The sequence below is a fragment of the Oryza glaberrima genome, chromosome 5 (genome assembly GCF_000147395.1).
Source record: "Oryza glaberrima chromosome 5, OglaRS2, whole genome shotgun sequence".
Lineage (NCBI taxonomy): Eukaryota > Viridiplantae > Streptophyta > Magnoliopsida > Poales > Poaceae > Oryza > Oryza glaberrima.
In genome coordinates, this window is record NC_068330.1 from 6852214 (window position 1) to 6870265 (window position 18052).

The 18052-nt window shown below is 39.0% G+C and overlaps 2 protein-coding genes across 3 annotated transcripts; one reads left to right on the forward strand and one right to left on the reverse strand.

Annotated features, from left to right (window-relative positions):
- Positions 1 to 9462: 9462 nt before the first annotated feature.
- Positions 9463 to 15322, reverse strand: LOC127773940 (uncharacterized). The gene is made up of 7 exons (XM_052300184.1): positions 14727 to 15322; positions 13796 to 14127; positions 12221 to 12560; positions 11190 to 11338; positions 11013 to 11106; positions 9926 to 9997; positions 9463 to 9795 (listed from the first exon to the last, which is right to left on the reverse strand). The coding sequence occupies exons 1-7, from the start codon at positions 15282 to 15284 to the stop codon at positions 9751 to 9753; spliced, it is 1590 nt and encodes a 529-aa protein (XP_052156144.1). The 5' UTR covers positions 15285 to 15322; the 3' UTR covers positions 9463 to 9750.
- A 186-nt stretch (positions 15323 to 15508) lies between these two features.
- Positions 15509 to 17425, forward strand: LOC127772932 (glutathione S-transferase T3-like). Of its 2 annotated transcripts, none has more exons than XM_052298927.1 (4): positions 15509 to 15749; positions 15924 to 15994; positions 16114 to 16541; positions 16624 to 17425. In XM_052298927.1, exons 3-4 carry the CDS (start codon positions 16119 to 16121, stop codon positions 17284 to 17286), a joined length of 1086 nt encoding a protein of 361 aa, XP_052154887.1. In that variant the 5' UTR covers positions 15509 to 15749; positions 15924 to 15994; positions 16114 to 16118; the 3' UTR covers positions 17287 to 17425. The 2 variants fall into 2 exon arrangements, with proteins under 2 accessions (XP_052154887.1, XP_052154888.1); XM_052298928.1 differs by having other exon boundaries at positions 15924 to 15946.
- Positions 17426 to 18052: the final 627 nt, after the last annotated feature.

Consider the following 18052-nt stretch of genomic DNA (forward strand, 5'->3'; position numbering starts at 1 on the left):
AAACATAATTTAAATGGTTAAAAGTAATGGGTCCATCAAATTAAATGAAAGCTAATGGTTTAGATTATTTTTAAGAAGTTCTCTAATTTATTAGAGTGTCATGTGGCATGTTGGAAACGTTTACAAGGGTGTCACGTGACGTCTTAGGAGGTTTTATAGGATGTTTGATGAATTTTTACTATATAATAGATAGATAGATTCATAGGTACAATGAAAATTGATTGTTTTTCCGGGGAGTGAAGACCTGCATATGAAAATTAATTTTTGCTGTGAGTGTGGACCTGTATGTGAAAATCGATTACAGTCGATCCACACGTGAAAATTGATTTTGGGACAATTTCCCTACAATTAACATATGTTAGTGCACCATAATATTATTATGCAATAGTAGATGTTAAAAACCAAAGTCAACTCTTGTCTCTCCTCCCCCTTTTAATTTGTCTCCCATTATCAAAATGTTACTAGCTAGCTGACAGCATTATGCATGGGCCATCATATTATTGATTGTTCCAAATACCCAGATGCGTACGCTTTTTTTAATGGAAAAATCTATACTCCACGTACTAAATTATTTTGTACTAGCACTAGTACTAATGTGCCACGCCGTAACTATATCTACATTTAATTTCTATATGTAGCAGCAAACTCATGTAATTAGGTCTGTTTAGTTCCAAAAAGAAAATTTTTGAGTGTCAGATCGGATGTTTGATCGGATGAGAGAATTGGTTTTCGGATACGAATGAAAAAACTAATTTCATAACTCACCTAAAAACCGCGAGACAAATCTTTTGAGTATAATTAATCCATCATTAGCATATGTGGGTTACTGTAGCACTTATATATGGCTAACCATTGACTAATTAGGCTCAAAAGATTTGTCTCACGATTTCTCTCCTGACTGTGCAATTAGTTTTTTTTATAATTCTATATTTAATACTCTATACATGTGTTCAAAGATTCGATATGATGTTTTTTGAAAAAAAAAATTTGAGAACTAAACCAGACCTTAACATCCCGTGGGTGTAAAATTCAGGCTGCTTGGATGCTAAGTCGATCGAGCAGCAGCGTAGGCTCCAAAACTGCGCATGAGTACTATTTTTTTTTTAACAAATGTGTGCTCGGCAGAACATAATTTCGAGCGCATATCAGGAATTCCAAGGAGGAGAAAACTTTTACTACCTCCATCTTAAAATGAACTACCTCCATCCTTTTATAGTTGTTGTTTGGGAATTGTGCCCCCCTCACAAACACAAATTCCTAGCGACTAATAAAACGGGACAGAGGGAGTACTTCCTCCGTCTAAAAAAACTTAACATCGTACTATGACGTGACACATGTATCACATCCTAATATTATGTTGTTTTTTTAAGACGGAGAAAGTTACTTATCTAGTATAGGATGTGATATTACATGGTGTTACGAATTGGTGCAGGGCAGCAGCAGAGGGTTGGATTGACGCACCGACGCGAGCGGCCGATATCATCTGTGCTGCACGGGGTCGTACACGCACTGAACGACACGACTACTAGTGGACCACCGGACTGCCTGCATGCCGCGCCGCGGGCTCCACTCCACCAGTAGTCCACTGAATGCCCACAGGACTAACAGCTAGCTAGACACTGCAGTACTTGTGAGCCAAGCCATGTGAAGTGATGATCGATGTGAACGGAGATGCCTATGCCGATGGGATCGACGTACGTGTAGTATAGGGAGGTGAAAACGGGTCGGATTCGGTCGGATCTCACCTTCTTATATCCTAAACCATATTTTATAATCGGAATCGGGTTGGACACGGATAGTGCCGAATAAGGATACAAACTCAGATAATGTCGAGCAAAAATACAGAATGAACACTATCAGTTACGAATATTTATTCGGATATCAAGTCGAAGGCAACAATCTTATATATCACATAGACAATAACCATTTAACAATACCATATATCCATAATACAATTATATTAAGCTATTAGGATCTTAGAAAATAAATAGGGTACAATATATCATAGTAGAACCAATACATAGTACTAAAAATTACCTCACAAAAACATAATACGGGTAATATCCGTATAATTATCCGGGTAATACTCGGAACTTTTACTGGATAATCTGTATCCATCGGATACTACGTTTCCAAATCCGATCTCGTATCCACCAAAAAAAGGCCCGTATTCAAACCCGATATCCGAAATTTCGATCCGAATTTATCCCGAAATAATGTGGCCGGGCGGGCGGGCGGGAGGGAAATACCCGCCCCGTTTTCACCCCTACGTAGTACGTGCACAGGTGCAACAGTCATCGGCACCGGGTCGACCTCAATGTTTAGGCCCTGTTTAGATCCCTGCAAAATTTTACACCCTGTCACATCGAATGTTTGGACACATGCATGAAGTATTAAATATAAACGAAAAAAATAACTAATTACACAGATTGTGTGTAAATTGCGAGACGAATCTTTTAAGTCGATTTGATAATGTTGTGCTACAGTAAACAACATTTGTTAATGACGGATTAATGAGGCTTAATAAATTCGTCTTGCAGTTTACAGGCGAAATCTGTAATTTGTTTTGTTATTAGACTACGTTTAATACTTTAAATGTGTGTTTGCATATATCCAATGTGACACGCCAAAACTTTACACCCTTGGATCTGAACACAGCCTTAGGGTTTAATTTGTTTGGAGATTTTTTTTCATAGATGTAGCTTCTTCCAAAATTAAAGTCATCCACAAACATTCTATTTTTCCGTTAAAATTTAAAAAGTTGTAGAACTTATAAAATGTATTAGAAAACCACAGCCTATAAAGCCCAGGCCAGCTTCTTCATAGGGTGTGTTTAATTCACACCAAAATTGAAAATTTGGTTAAAATTGGAACGATGTGATGGAAAAGTTAAAAGTTTGAGTGTGTAGGAAAGTTTTGATGTGATAAAAAAGTTAAAAATTTGAAGAAAAATTTTGGAACTAAACACGGCCATAATCGAAGAAGCTGGGTACCAAGCAGGAAATAGACCTTAGCTACATGGGCACGGGACGAGGCGCGGATTGATGGAGAAGCTATAGCTAGCTAGCCCCCACACTACGTACCCCACAGCCACGCGCGACGGTCGGCCGGCCGATCGATCGCAACCTATCTATCTATCTATCTCGCCAAAACGCGTGCGTGCACTAGTGCCCGCTTTGCAGCAATTGCCTCAAACCCTCTCCAAGACTCGAACGATCCATCCATCGTTCTATCGCAGGCAGATGAGGGTGGATGTGTGTGCAGGCAGGCCGGGGCGGGTGGAGGGTCACCGCGACGTACGTATGGCGACCGCTTCCTGTGTCCATTCCCCGCGGCCGCGCGCGCACGCACGGCGGCCGGCGTGTGCATGCATGCGTGATGCACAAGAGTCCATCCGTAGGCCTACCAGCCGGGTACCTAACATGCATGCATGTAATCTAGTTACGTTCCGCGTATATAACATATTCTAATACTTCTACGAATTATGACATTCAGGTTATAGTATTATGGCTGTGTACGTTTAGTTCACGCTAAAATTAAAAGTTTGGTTGAAATTAGAACGATGCGACGGAAAAGTTAGAAGTTTGTGAGTAGGAAAGTTTCGATGTGATGAAAAAAATTAAAAATTTGAAGAAAAACTTTGAAACTAAACACGCAAACTTCTAACTTTTCCATCGTACCATTCCAATTCCAACCAAACTTCCAATTTTAACAACACACCCTCAGTACGTTTAGTACGTACTACTCAGATAAGGCCAATGAGAGCCGCACATAGCGTGACATATGTGCGATATACATCCGCCAACCGGATACGTATAAAGTCTGAAGTTGATCGATGGAAATATGGAATCGACGTAGGGATAAGATAGAGGGGTACAGCTAGCGCTGCAGGCAGAAAATCACAACCAGAGAAAGGGAAGGGAAAGGGTTCATCCAAAATTTTGTATTTCATATGTTTAGTCATATTCAGTTAGGTACTACTGTTTCATTTATTGTATTACGACTCTCTCGAGCTAGCCTAATATATATCTCGACGACGGTTCGCATTATATAAGAAATTAAAGACGATTGAAAAAAAAAAAAGGAATTGAGAGCTATGACAACTAGCCAAATCTTAAGTGAAAACAAAACACAGGAATCCATGTAGAGATAAGTAAGAGTACAAATGCAGTGAGAAAGTTACAATAAGAGAGAGATGGTTCAGCCAAAATTTTTGTCTCGAATTGCATATGTTTAGTCATATTCAATCACACAATGTTTTATTATATCACGACTCTCTCTAGATAGCCAAAATTGGTGCTGGATAGTTGTAATCGGTTTATAAGAGATGAGAAAGTTGGAGAAATTAATAAGAGATGGCTGAGATAAGGGGTATATATATAGAAGTAGTTATATATTGGGACATAATTATAATTAATGCTAAATGTAGTTATATTATGAAAGGGAGGTGATAAGAAATTAATTAATGGCTCCTTTCAAACACAAGATTGCAAAAATTACAGAAATAGGAACAATAAAGGAATTAAGCATCATATATATATAGCTAGCCGAATCTCACATAAAAAAAACATGTATGAGAATTTGGTAAAGAGGATTTTGGTTGCTCCAGAGAAAAATGTAAAAGATGGGCTTTCATCAAATGTTTTGGGATCGATGGAAAACAAATCATGTAGTGATTTTGGAACACATTCCTACAATACAAATGACTTTACAGGGAATATTCTCATAGGATTTCAATCCTTCAAAATTCATGAAAAAAATTCTCAAGTGGTGTTTGATAAATTATATATATTATATGCTTACAACAGAGCATGTATATATGTAATTACTACTAGTTTGCCTCGCTTTCGTTTATTGTGCTCCAAATTATTTAATTTGTCATGCAATGCCTAGATTACAAGTGGCACACATTAATTTCCACCAAGTCTTGGGAAACATATCATGTAGATTATCGTCATTATATGTGTTGCTGATGTCGGTGTATGGGTGGTGGTTATTTTTTCTTTTTTGCCAGAATTTTTTTCCCCGTTCCCTATGTATTATGGATTTGAGGTTGAAATTGTACCCAACTTACCAAGTTGATATACTAGAAGGCTCATTTATCAAATTCTTGCACCAGAACTATTAATTTTAAATAATAAGTAGTATTTAAATGTATGTTAAGTTGGTACATAGACCACATTATGATTTTTTTTTAAAAAAAAGAACATAGTACAAACATAGGCGTTCAAACGTGCATGCACCCATCCCTATAAACGCATGCATGCACACCCTATTCCTATGAGCACTTCTGAAAGACTAAGCTGATATATCTTGAGATTGACAAAGTCATCACGAATGTCTTGCTTTTCACAAGTATGTCGCGTACCAGCAAAAGAATAATTAGCCGTGTGCACATGTGGTGGGTTAGTTACACCGCAAGAAACCTAATCAGTTGTTTCTAAAAAGAAAGAAATATAATCAAATGAGTTACGCTCACTTCGCACATTATGTTACATTTGTACTCAAAAGTATAGGGAGTATATATTATCAATAGGTTAATTAAATTATGTACCAGAATCATTTAGTCTATTATTTTTTAAAAAAAAACAAATCCTCCCTACATAGTGCCCAAAATTAAATGCCCGAAAATGAGATATCCATACACATAGGCATCAAGCTATAAAAATGGCACGTTTTTCCTGCGAGGTGTTTCAGGGATTTATTAATATCATATTGGTGACAGTTTAGCAGACGGTACTGAATAATCTCCCCATTGATCCCCCGATGCCCCCACACGTCACTGGTCGGTTACTAGGTGTCGCCACAAGTAAATTAAAGCGCAAGATCGATCGAGCTCATCTCTTCAGACTAGATCCACAAATTAAAGGCGAGAAAGAGGGAAAAAAAAAGATTAGAGATTGGATCGATGGATGGAGAGATGGAGAGATGGCATCTGCCAGCCAGAGGCCATCGTTGTCGCTCGCTTTTTCACGCTGTGATGAGGACAATCCTGCAATACCTCCGGCTTTTTGGCTTGCAAACTTCGCACAAATCTTCCATGGCCTCCTTCCGCGGACACGGACAGCGACCTCCCATCCGCTGCCCTCTGCATGTGTACAATTCATTCGCGTTGCGTTTCTTGCCAATCTGGATCTCTCTCTTTCACCTGTATTCTCTCTCGATCTTGTTCTTGTTATACATGCGTTTGCGTGCGGCGACCGGCGAGTGATGATTCGATCGAGCTGCTTGTGAGCTACATTTTGTTCCTATATGCTGTTGTTGTTGTTGCCATGTTACTCCAGTTTAATTGGCGTGGTTTATAATTTAATTAATTGTGATTCTCTTTTGTGTATGGCTGCCGCTAATTATTCTGGCCCACATCTCAGGGTAGCTATAGGCCACGTAATGATGGAATTGAGGTGTAGCAGGATTAAGGAAAATCTTGAAAAGCAATATTTTACATAAGCTGTTACATTTTTTATAGGATTTTTTTTTGGTTGGTAGCATATATTGCAAATTTATTTATTTATTTGTAGCAAGGTGATCATCTTAGATAGATGCAGGGCACTGGATTAATTGAATGTAGCCGTGTAGATTGTCTTTCTTTGAGATATGGTTCGCTATCAGCTGTTCACACATAGCTCATGCGTCAGTGTCAAATTAAGAGTAATCACTGTACTAGCATAAATGAAAAGAAAGAGCAACATTTTCTGTTACAATATAGTCAATTAATTCGTCCTACAAGTACTCTTCCCGCCAATTGCGAGCAGCGGAGTAAAATGTTCTGTTGGCACCATATTCCCCTCTCATCCTCATTTCCTTCAAATTAAGTCGCTCTCGCGAAGTCATTTTACGTCAAAATTTTATATGAATTTTCAAATAATTAAATTAATTCATGTAAAAATTCTTCAAAACTCTTTTAGTTCAAAGGAGACCCCAATTGGTGTGGATTAACTCTAAAGTTAGCTGAGTTGAAGAGTCCAGCAGTTTAGCTTTTTGGGTTTTTCTTTGGTTCCGTCAATATTCTACCTGAAAGTATTCGCTCAAAAAAAATATTCTGCCAGAAATTGTTTACACACATATGGTGCACATTCATGATTTTTTTCATCCTAGATTTACTGTTAAACCCTGATAAGACTCTGAAATGTTCATATAGTTAATATGAAGATGAAGAGATCAACCTAGCTAGTACATAACACATCTTTCTTTTGACTGTAAAGATTACAAGCATCGTCATATATTCTCTCGGGAAGTTATTCCACTATTGAATATATTGATCTGTTCTAAAATAAAAAGATTATTCCACCATTGTTCTATTAGCTGGATACTTCTCGGTACAAAGACTGGATGATTGATTTCTATTATCGAAAAAATTATTGTCCTAGCCCACACAAGGGCTTCCAAATCGTAGGAAAACTGGCCCTGAATCCATGATGAGATATTTGGTACACGCAACTAAACCAAATCCTATATTCTAGTTCATCCCCACTAAGTGTAGTTATCGCTATTTCTCTCTTCTCTCAGTAAGCCACATCAGCTCAATTATTTTTAACCATTGGATGATAGATCCATGGTTCAAATTGTCTCTTCTTTCTTCTCTAATAACACCATGCAATCTCAATTATTTATAGGCTCAAAATTCATATGTATATCAATTTGTTTTAATTTTAATAATCATATTTCATCATATTTGTACATATTATGTAATTTAATTTTCCGCAGCAACGTGGCGGGGTATTCATCTAGTTAAAAAGAAGAATCATGAGTGAGTAGGTACAAAATGTGCAGCGAAGAAAATAGTCGCAAAGCTTTAATTAGGGTAAGGTTGCTAAATAATATTTCAGTGATAAAGACATGCTTGGGGAAATATCCTCTAGAGGATATCAGTACTAATAAAGGGGCCTAAAAGAGTTCCAACTTAATTAACTAAAATGAAGCACAATAACGAACGAAATAAATTAATTGCTTTCAGAAACATAATTGGATGAGGTGTACCATCTCGTCTCTATAGAAGGTTCAAAGTGTACCATCATCAGGGCCATACTTTGGATTTTGGATGAGATAGAGAGAAAGATAATGGACAAGGAAAAACCACCTGCAGTCTGCAGTTGCCATGGAAAGTTGTAAAGCATAGTTATTAGTTAAATAAAAAGAATCATAATCACAACCAGTTCGCATGTAAACCATAGTAAAGAGGAAAATAATAATAGGTATGTAGTTGCAAAAGTTGCAGTGAAAATAATAGCAAAATGTTCCATGTTACTGTCATACTACCTAGGATTTTCGATGAGTTGGAGAGAGATGATAAACAAGAAACCATGACCTGCAGTTGCCATGTAATAACCTTTATAAACCATAGTCAAATAAATTAAAGAATAACAAGCCCAACCAGTGCATGTAAACCATAGTTAAAAAGAAAAGAACAATGAGAGAGCGTGTAGGTGCAAAAAGTGCGGTGAAAATAGTAGCAAAATGTTCAGGGTCACAGGTGACAGAGACAGAGGACCGAAGAGCTGATACAACAAATGAGAGGGATAAAAGACATCTAATCCAATTAGTTGAGGAAGGGAACGTATCGAAGGAAACAAATCGCTCTGGCAGAGACAGCAGTACCAATGCAAATAGATGGACGCGTGAAACTGAACAAAAATAATAAGAAGAACTCAACAGCTGCTGGGCTGGGGCGTGCGTAATACATACGTCATGCATTTCGTCACGGCAGTTAAATTTTAACTGGCGTAAAACATATCAGCTTCATAATTTTGGACCACGTATGGATATGGAAGTGTCTAAACGAGTTAGCTACTCAAGTGCCGGTTAATTTGTTTGTGATAAAACTGTATTCATTGAGACGGATGAATTGGAATGTAGCAGTTTCAAAACGATCATTGAAGATATGAAGTGAGCGTAGTTCCTCATCACGGAAGAATCTAAATTTTACACTTTACACGGGTATTCACATTTACGGCCACATTCTTTTAGTGATAAACCATCATCAACAATACACTTGTAGTGATTTTTTTAATCTTAAGATATGATTGTCTAGTTTTTTAGAAATGCTCGCAAAGATGGGGTATATACATTTATAAGTGAGCACTATTAGATAAAAAAGGGACCCTAGATGATGCTCAATTTGCTCACTAATACTAGGAAAGAAAGTACTGGTCAATTGGACTGCTCCAGAGAAAGTCCTGTACGATTTGGTCACGCAAAGGCTTCGTTCGACAATGCTGATTGTCCGGGCCTTTTCAAATTCAGCCTAACTAGGACTGTTTTTGGAGCAATCCAAATGATCAGTGACTTTCTTTCCTGTTAAACAAAAAATGGGTACGGTTTTGAAAAGATCTGCAGTTCTGAACCGCCCTACGGGAAACAACATACTCTAGGATTTCAAGTTTTCAACCCATAATTCTAGAATTCGAGTAGGGAATTTCAGTTCATAAGGCTCAGGCAGATAGGAAGCAACGACATTCCGCACTCTGCAAGTCCGAAACATAGGAATACAGCTGCAACTTTGCAACGTTACGGTAGATAATGGCACGGTTCACGATAAGACAAGAACAATTTAAAGTTGGCATTCTTCAAACCAGAACATGCCATGACAAGTGGATGCGAGAGTTAGCACCTAGAGTACTTTTTAGCGAGGATTTAACTCATGTCAACAATGTATCAAAAAAGGATGGCACAAAAATTTATCATTACTATCCATCACCAACAGCGCGTCCCACTGTAACTCAAAGGAGAGCTTCAGCCCTGATGATAGCAGGTTCAGTCAAATTGTACTTTATCCAGCTGCGTAATCATCTCCTCAAACTGCAAAGTATGACAAAGAAATGATACATTATATAGGGTATAAATGAGAAAACTACAAGTGCATCCAACGAAATGATGTCGCATGTGTGACCAAGTAAACATGGTAAGCTGTAAAAAGATCTAAAGGTACCTTCAAAATCTGTCTCAAAAAGTAATCACCATGGTTCTTGGTTAACTTGGATTCAACAACATGAATAATGTCCTGTGTGGATACAAAAAGATTTGGTGAGTCAAATAGAATAGTCATTTGTAATAAGTCACATCACTCCATTTGTAAGGTAACACGTCTAAAGTTCCATACTAGGAAGTGTGGGAAAAAAAAACACGGACTTCATGTCATTCATGCAGTATTTCAGCCACTGATAATCATTACACTAGTCAAATTCATAACCCCAGGTACAGAAAGTTTTGAGTTCAAAAGCATACACAAGGAATTTATATTTTCACTAAAAGCACAAATCATGGAGATAATATTTCATGAACATGTAAAACAAAAATTATATTCTCCAAGCATTTAATCGCCATCAGGAAATCTAAACAATAATAGCGCTTGAAGCGCAGAAGGTTTCAAATTAAAAAGCACACACAAAAAAGTTATCATAAAAACACAAAGCAAGGAGATAATGTTTCAAGAATACGTTAAAATGAACACTATTTTCTCCAAGAATTTAGTCATCAACAGGAGATCTAAACAGTATGGGTGAGTCTGGTTCCCTGTATGCTGGATGACCTGTCTGGACACACCAAGCCTGCCTCAGATGGACTGGTTTCCAACATAGATTTTGATTTGTTTGGTCAGCTGAGTTTATTTGGCCAGTCTACCACAGAAATTGTTTGGTTTCATGCATATGTCACTTCTCTCATGGAACATCTTGAGAGGACACTGCATATAGGCAGCTCTTTCTTGACTCAAGCAACCAGGCCAATAAGAAATGATTCTGGAACTTGTTTCCTCATGGCCAGGCTCCCACTACTTTTTGCGCACAGAGGGATAGGTCCACTGACCTCTGCAGGAAACCAAACAAGTGGTTGCTGCATGCACTAAGCCAAGACGAAGACGACACGAGGAACCAAACGAGCCATAATAGTGCTACTACCAAGCAAATTTATAGGAAAACATAAGACAAACCATTCTTTTTCTCACACATGAATGTGAGGATCGGTACAAATAAATTCCATAGTTAGCAAGGAGATGACATAAAAATTAATTATCCTACCTCATCAATATAGAAGTCAAAGTCTGCACTGGATATGACCTTTCCGTCACTGTCGATTGAATGCATTTTGTGTTTGTATGTCATAAGAATTGTCCTGCCATCATATAACAATTATGTTATCATGAATGAGAAAAGTCAAGTATTAGCAGTAAAATATTATATTAAAAATACACAGACCTTAGTGTAACCTCATCCACATCCATGTATTTGGCAAGTTTACCAATTGTTATCGTTGAATACAACTTGAGATAGCTTCGAATACCAGAGAGCAACTGTTGTTGTTTCACTTCATAAAGAAACAGTTTCAACTGAAGACGATAAGCATCCTGTTGAATGATACATAGTTAAATAATTTGGTGTGGATACAAGAAAAATAAAGCCTGCTTTTTGACAAGTGAAACTCACAAAAAAACTTGAAATAAACAGTATTAAAATAAAAACTATGTTTTCATAACCAAGTGCATGGTAGAACTGAACAAAAAGAATATCACTGATACTGCATTATTGGATTATCAGAATTTAGTAGTAATGTCTGAGCAAGTAGATACCCAAGCATAGGCGGGATCTAGGGGGTGGTCCCGGGACCACCCAAGAAAAACCCTAGCCCAATGCATATATACATATGTGAAAAGAAACTTTTGGAAAAAGAAAAAAAAATAACTCCATTATTAATATATTGTGATGTACATTTAATCCATTTATACTTCTAACCTTGTTTTAGGGTATTTATATATATATATATATATATATATATATATATATATTTTATACTTCTAACCTTGTTTTAGGGTATTTATATATATATATATATATATATATATATATATATATATAACTTGGACCACCCATATAAAAATACTAGATACGCCATGGACCCAAAGATGTGCATTTCAGGTGTCACATAAGATGCTAAGTAAAGATACTCAAAGTAACTAACATGCAACTTCCGCAAATTGTAATGTTAATGCATAACAAGGGAAATAGTAAAATGAACCTCAACGTTCAGCTGCTCAATTGTCATTTCAACAATATAAGGCAGTAAGGCACAAACAAACAATAATTCAAAAAAATAAAACTCCTACATCACTTGAGATATTACAGACAATTTGATACACCTAGAATGCTTTGGTCCTAGCCCAATTAAGGGTGTAGTATAGTTTCAAAAAAAGCATAAAAAAGACCACCCCAATCTTTACTTTAAGTAATACCTGGTTGTAGTTTGTGTATGGCTCTCGTAGAACTGGAGGCGACGCAGTAATGAACTTGGGGCAGGCATAGGAAAAGAGTTCATCATAAATAGCATATGCATCATCATCATACCTATGCATCTTTGTCATTTTGTCCCCATACTTTTCCTTCAGCTGAGTGCCAACGTTTTCATCTATGAGCTTGTCCTGTGGACACAATGAGAGGCAGATCGCCAATAGTGCATACATCTGCTCATTCTTCTTAAGTAGCTGGTCATACTGGGGGGAATTCTGGTGGTATTGCTTACACTTCAGGATATACAACAGAATTTTGTTGAATTCACGTATACCATCAATATACCTGAAATCCATCCAGAAATATGGTTTATCAGATAAAAGAAGTCAGACAGGACAATTCATGATGGTGAACTAACTAGTAACATGACTCCGTTCATCCATTAAGCATTAGGTTCCCATATGGGACAGAATAGCATGCTTCACAGTAAAGTTTTCTTTTTTTGGGTTCACAGTCAACAGGACTACCTAAATGTTGGAAAATCCAAATTTTTGGTAAGGTTGCAATAAGCAATAACAAATTTTGGTAACAATCCAAATGAACGAATAACTCCGTTAGCATTATCAATATTAAGTAAGGCAAATTTTGGCATCAAAGAGAAATAATCCTAAGTACTTCATCAGAGGTAAGTAGGGGAAGTGTCGGGCTTAGCTCAACCTTGGATTCTTGGACCATTATTAAGTAGAGAACAGCATAAGCACTATTGACTACAAAAGGACTGCCCAGAAAGCTTTTGCCATATTCCATAAGATGAAATGATGTTAAACGGCAATGTTACATTTAGTTCACATACGCAGAGCTTAAAAGTAGGAGTAATATACTATATAATAGGACCACCTGCAATTATGGTATATATATATATATATATGTATATATATATGTATATGTATATATATATGTATATGTATATGTATATGTATATGTATATGTATATGTATATGTATATATATGTATATGTATATGTATATGTATATATATATATATATATATATATATATATATATTAAAAGAAGAGTTGAAAGAGTCATTCTGAAGTGATTGAAGAGGTACCAAAAAAAGTTCAATTATATGGCACAGAAAGTGGACCATCACTGGTTACCCAAAGGGGTGAGGGTACGCATTTTATATCCCATCAGCAGAAAACAAGTATAGCATGATGCTAGACAAGTACACATACAAGTATCAAAAGAAGGATAATCATTCATACTGTACCATACTGGGTAGGAAAGTAAAAGATAACCCAGAATTTATATAGCTGAAATATTGATAACCCAGAATTTATATAGCTGAAATATCACTAGATACTCCATCAAATCCAAAATATAGGTCATACTTGCCTTCTCAACTCTTCTCTCTAAATGAGTCATGTGAACAAGTCTCAATTGACTTATTTGGTTAGAGAAAGCATATGATTTTTTTCAACAACAAAACTCTAGATGTAGAACAATAAACGATAGATAAAGAAAATAGAAATAAAGATGGGAAACAGAGATGCTCAGGCAAGTTAGCTTAACGCATACCTGCGCATCATGAGACTGGCAAACCCATAGTGATAAATAGTGGAAATGTGGCTTCCAATCACAGTGGTGTAGACACCCTGCTGGCTTATATCTATTGGAGCCAAGCACTTGAGCCCAGTATGGTAATCCCCAAGAAGGCAATGCACCCTGAGCAGCCCAATCATGCTGTAGTACCCCAGCATCTTCAACACATTGCTCCCGCCCTCATAGTCATACCCATCAGTTGCCGTGAACTGTTCAAGCCCTACCTTCTCCCTCTCCAGGATCTCTCCAATCATTGACTTCTCCACCAGTGCTTTCAAGTAATTAAGAACCCCATAAACACTCCATGCCTGTAAAATTATAAACAGATTAATTATGACAGAGCTATCAACAGAAAACTCATACATAAAACAAAGCTAAGCCATCCAGATCCAGGATTCATCATACCGAGCACCCAACCTGAATCTAACTCTGATAAACGACCTCCACAGCACATGTCATTGAACAAACAGTGAAATAAATGAGGCTACTGCTAAATAAACTCGTAATGGAAATTTAATGTCAATGCAAATCTCATAGCACAAGCAAGAGCAACCTCTTCCGCCTTAATTACAAATCACAAAGAAAATTGAGACTATCACTAACATGTGCAATCAAGAACCAGCTCTATTATATTACTTCATAATAAATACCATAGTCCAAATAAACAACAGAATTAACAAGCCTACCCTTCATTAGGCAACACCAGCATACCAATGGAAACTCGTCGAATCGCAACACGATTCCTGATTTACTCTGAACGATGGACTAATAAAAACTAAGGGAGATTCAGATTATAGAGGATCTATGCCACTATACCAGTGGAAACTCATACTGATTTACTCTGAATGAACGATGGATATAATAATAGTAAAAACAAAAGGGAGATTGAGATGGTAGATGAGAGGACCTGGTCGTACTGCTTGAGGAGGGCGATCTCCTCGTGGGTCTTGTTCTTGAGCTTGGCCCGGTACTGGCAGAAGCTCTGGAACTGGTAGACGAACTCGTCGACCATGTCCCAGAGCCACTGGTTGGGGAGCTGCATGTTGACGACGCCCTGGAGGACGACGCTGAAGAGGGAGCAGTAGTTGTCCCACGACTCGGCGCGCTGCGCCGGGGTGAGGCCCTGGACGCGGGCGTGGGCGTGGCGGAACCAGAGCTCCCGGTAGAGGAGGAGGAAGACGTGGTCGCCGTCGCAGTGCGCCGCCACGGCCTCCGCCGGCGGCCACGGCGTGTCGCGGAAGTGGCGGTCGGAGAGGCGGGTGAACCCGCCCTCGTACATCTGGTGCGTCTCGTACACGTTGCGGTCGCGTATGTGGCGGTAGAGGTGCGACACGAACGTCTTCACCGAGTCCGGCACGTAGCTCGGGTCGTACGCCGCCATGGCGCCGCCTCCCCCGGGGCCGGACGACGGCGGCGCCGCGTCCTCCCTGTCGCGGTAGAAGGCGGCGGCGGCGGAGGAGGCCATGGCGATCTAGGGTTTCGAGGTTTCGGGGGGTTTTTGCGTGAGCTGGTCGAGGAATGGTGATGACCAAGCCTATCTCACTATCTGGTCGGCCTGAAAGTGGGCCCATCCACCTAATGGGCCGGCCCAATTTCGAACGGGCCGGTCCAAGCCCAACTCGAGCTGGCTAAATTTAGAGATTTAGGGTTAAAACGATAAGGCTCCATCCTCGCTAGTTGTGGCGAGCCCCAAAACCAACTCCCAATCCGCATCTCCCTCCGCTGCGCCGGCGCCGCCGCCCGCCGCCGCCGTGGCCCGGCCGTCGGCTCGCCTCCGCCTCCATCCTCGGGCACCGGACGTCGTCCCCGCCGCCCGGAGGCCGACCCCTTTGCCTCCTTAGGCCTTCTGCCCTAGTTCCGGCGGCCTGGCTCTAAATTCGGCCGCAGCCGGCGCAGGTCGATCACCGCCCGCGCGCCATTGGAAGCGGAGGTAATCCCCCGCCCAGCCGCCAAGATGAATTGGCTCTTTATTTATTGATATGTGCTCCCGGCTGCCAAGATGAAATGTTTATTTATTGATAAATTTGATATGCTGAGTTGGGAATTTTTGTATGTGCTTGTGCACTTGATCAGTTGATCTGATTGAAACTAATGCTGATTTTAGGTGGAGAAAGGAAGCTGGCATTGGTGCGTGATTGAAATGCTGACCTGATTTTTTTTTAGTACATTGAGGATGTGCGTTCTCTGAACTTTTTACTGAAATGACTGTTGCATGAAAAATATGTGCTACATTCTATTTTTGTACAACACTCTATAGACTGAACATATGCCATTTTTTGTTATAAATTCAACAGTAGCGATGTATGGAGACAGTTGTTATGTTAACTCACTGGTTGTTAAAATCAACTCGCCCGAGTGGGATGATGGCACCATGATGGGGGCTAGTCCACCCGAGGAGCAACATTCACCGGTCGAAGAAGTTGTTGTCGTGAGACGAAACCAGAAAAGAACAAAGAATTTCAGCGGGAAGGAAGACGAAGGGTTGGTTTCGGCATGGTTGAATGTTAGTAAGGATGTAGTCCAAGGCATCGAACAATCTCGTTGTGCATACTGGAAGAGAATTTACGATTACTTCCACGCAAACAAGGACTTCACCTCAGACCGTTCTCAAAATTCCCTCATGCACCGCTGGTCTACTATTCAAGAGAATGTGACCAAGTTCGAGGGTTGTCTAAGCCGGATTGGGGATAGAAAGCAAAGCTGGGTTTCAAGTCAAGATAAGGTTTGCTCATATGTCCTTAAAACTAGTTCCTCATTTTTCATATAGTGACTAGACATTTAATATGACATTTTGATATGTGCAGATTATGCATGCATGTGCTCTGTACAAGGCCGAAGATGAGAACCATAGGCCATTTCACATGATGCACTGTTGGAATCTCTTGAGAAACCAGCAAAAATGGATTGATAGGTCGTCTCAGCTGCCATCTCACAAAAAACAGAAGATAACCAACAATTCAAGTCTAGGTATGTCTACTACTACTACTGATGATACTGCGGCTGCTCCTCCTCCTCCAGGATTTGAGTTATCGAAGACTCCAGAAAGTATTAATGCTCCTCCAAGATGTGAGTTATCTGAGAGACCAGAAAATAGGAAGGGGGAGAAAGAAAAACTACGACGAGGTGGAGATGTGGTCTTTGTGGAGGATTTAGATGATTTGTTGGCAAAGAAGAAAGAGGCAGATGCGGAGAAAGAGCTCAAGAAAGATGAGAGATATAAACAATCACATGCCCTAGAGCAAGAGAAGGTTGCACTAGAACAAGCGAAGGTTGCAAACGAGACAAAAAATCTTGAGATGAGGAGCAAAGAATTAGAATTGAAGACCAAGGAGATAGATTTGAAAAGAATGCTAGAAGAAGAGAGGATTATGACTATGGATATTAGTGCCATGTCTGGGCTACAACAACAATATTACAAGAGCTTGCAGGAGGAGATCGTCACTCGACGATTTAATAGCTCGGGTTGACCTCGTATGTCTATTATGTTGTTACGGACTATTATGTTTTGCGAACCATGTTGAAGTCGTATAGAGTATTATGGTAAACAGCAAACCTTGTTAAATTGTTCGGACTGTTATGGAATGCATATCTTATAGGCTTATACCTTATCAAGTTGTATGGACTGTCTTGCTGTGTGAAGCTTTAGGCCCTCTTTGTTTAGGCTTAGACTTATTGGCTTAGATTTTTAAGTCAGCTTATTGGCTTATATGATTTATGAGCCAGTGAATTTAATGTCCTAAGTTTAGTGGTGGAGTCATACATCTATCTCAGATAAGCCAAAAAAAGCTTCTTCAACCTAGCTTTTGGCTTAATAGTGTAAGAGTGGCTTATAGCTTCAAAAAAGTCAAACGAAAAGGCTGCTTATTTGTTTAGGCTTAGACTTTTTGGCTTATAAGTTGGCTTATAAGCCTAAACAAAGAGGACCTTATTATGTTTGAGCTTAAGTTATTTTGGTATAAATTAGGACAGTTCAAATATGCTACTCCCCCCGTCCCACAATATAAGGGATTTTGCCCCCATCTAGTTGTCCCACGATATAAGGGATTTTAATGTACTACTTATCACATCCATCAACTCCAATTTAAATTTTTACCTATTTTAACCCTCATCTACTCACTCACCTATAAGCAAATACTCCCTCCGTCCCACAATATATGGGATTTTAAAAAAGTTTTTGTTTGCACTGTTTGACCACTCGTCTTATTCAAAAAATTTTGGAATTATTATTTATTT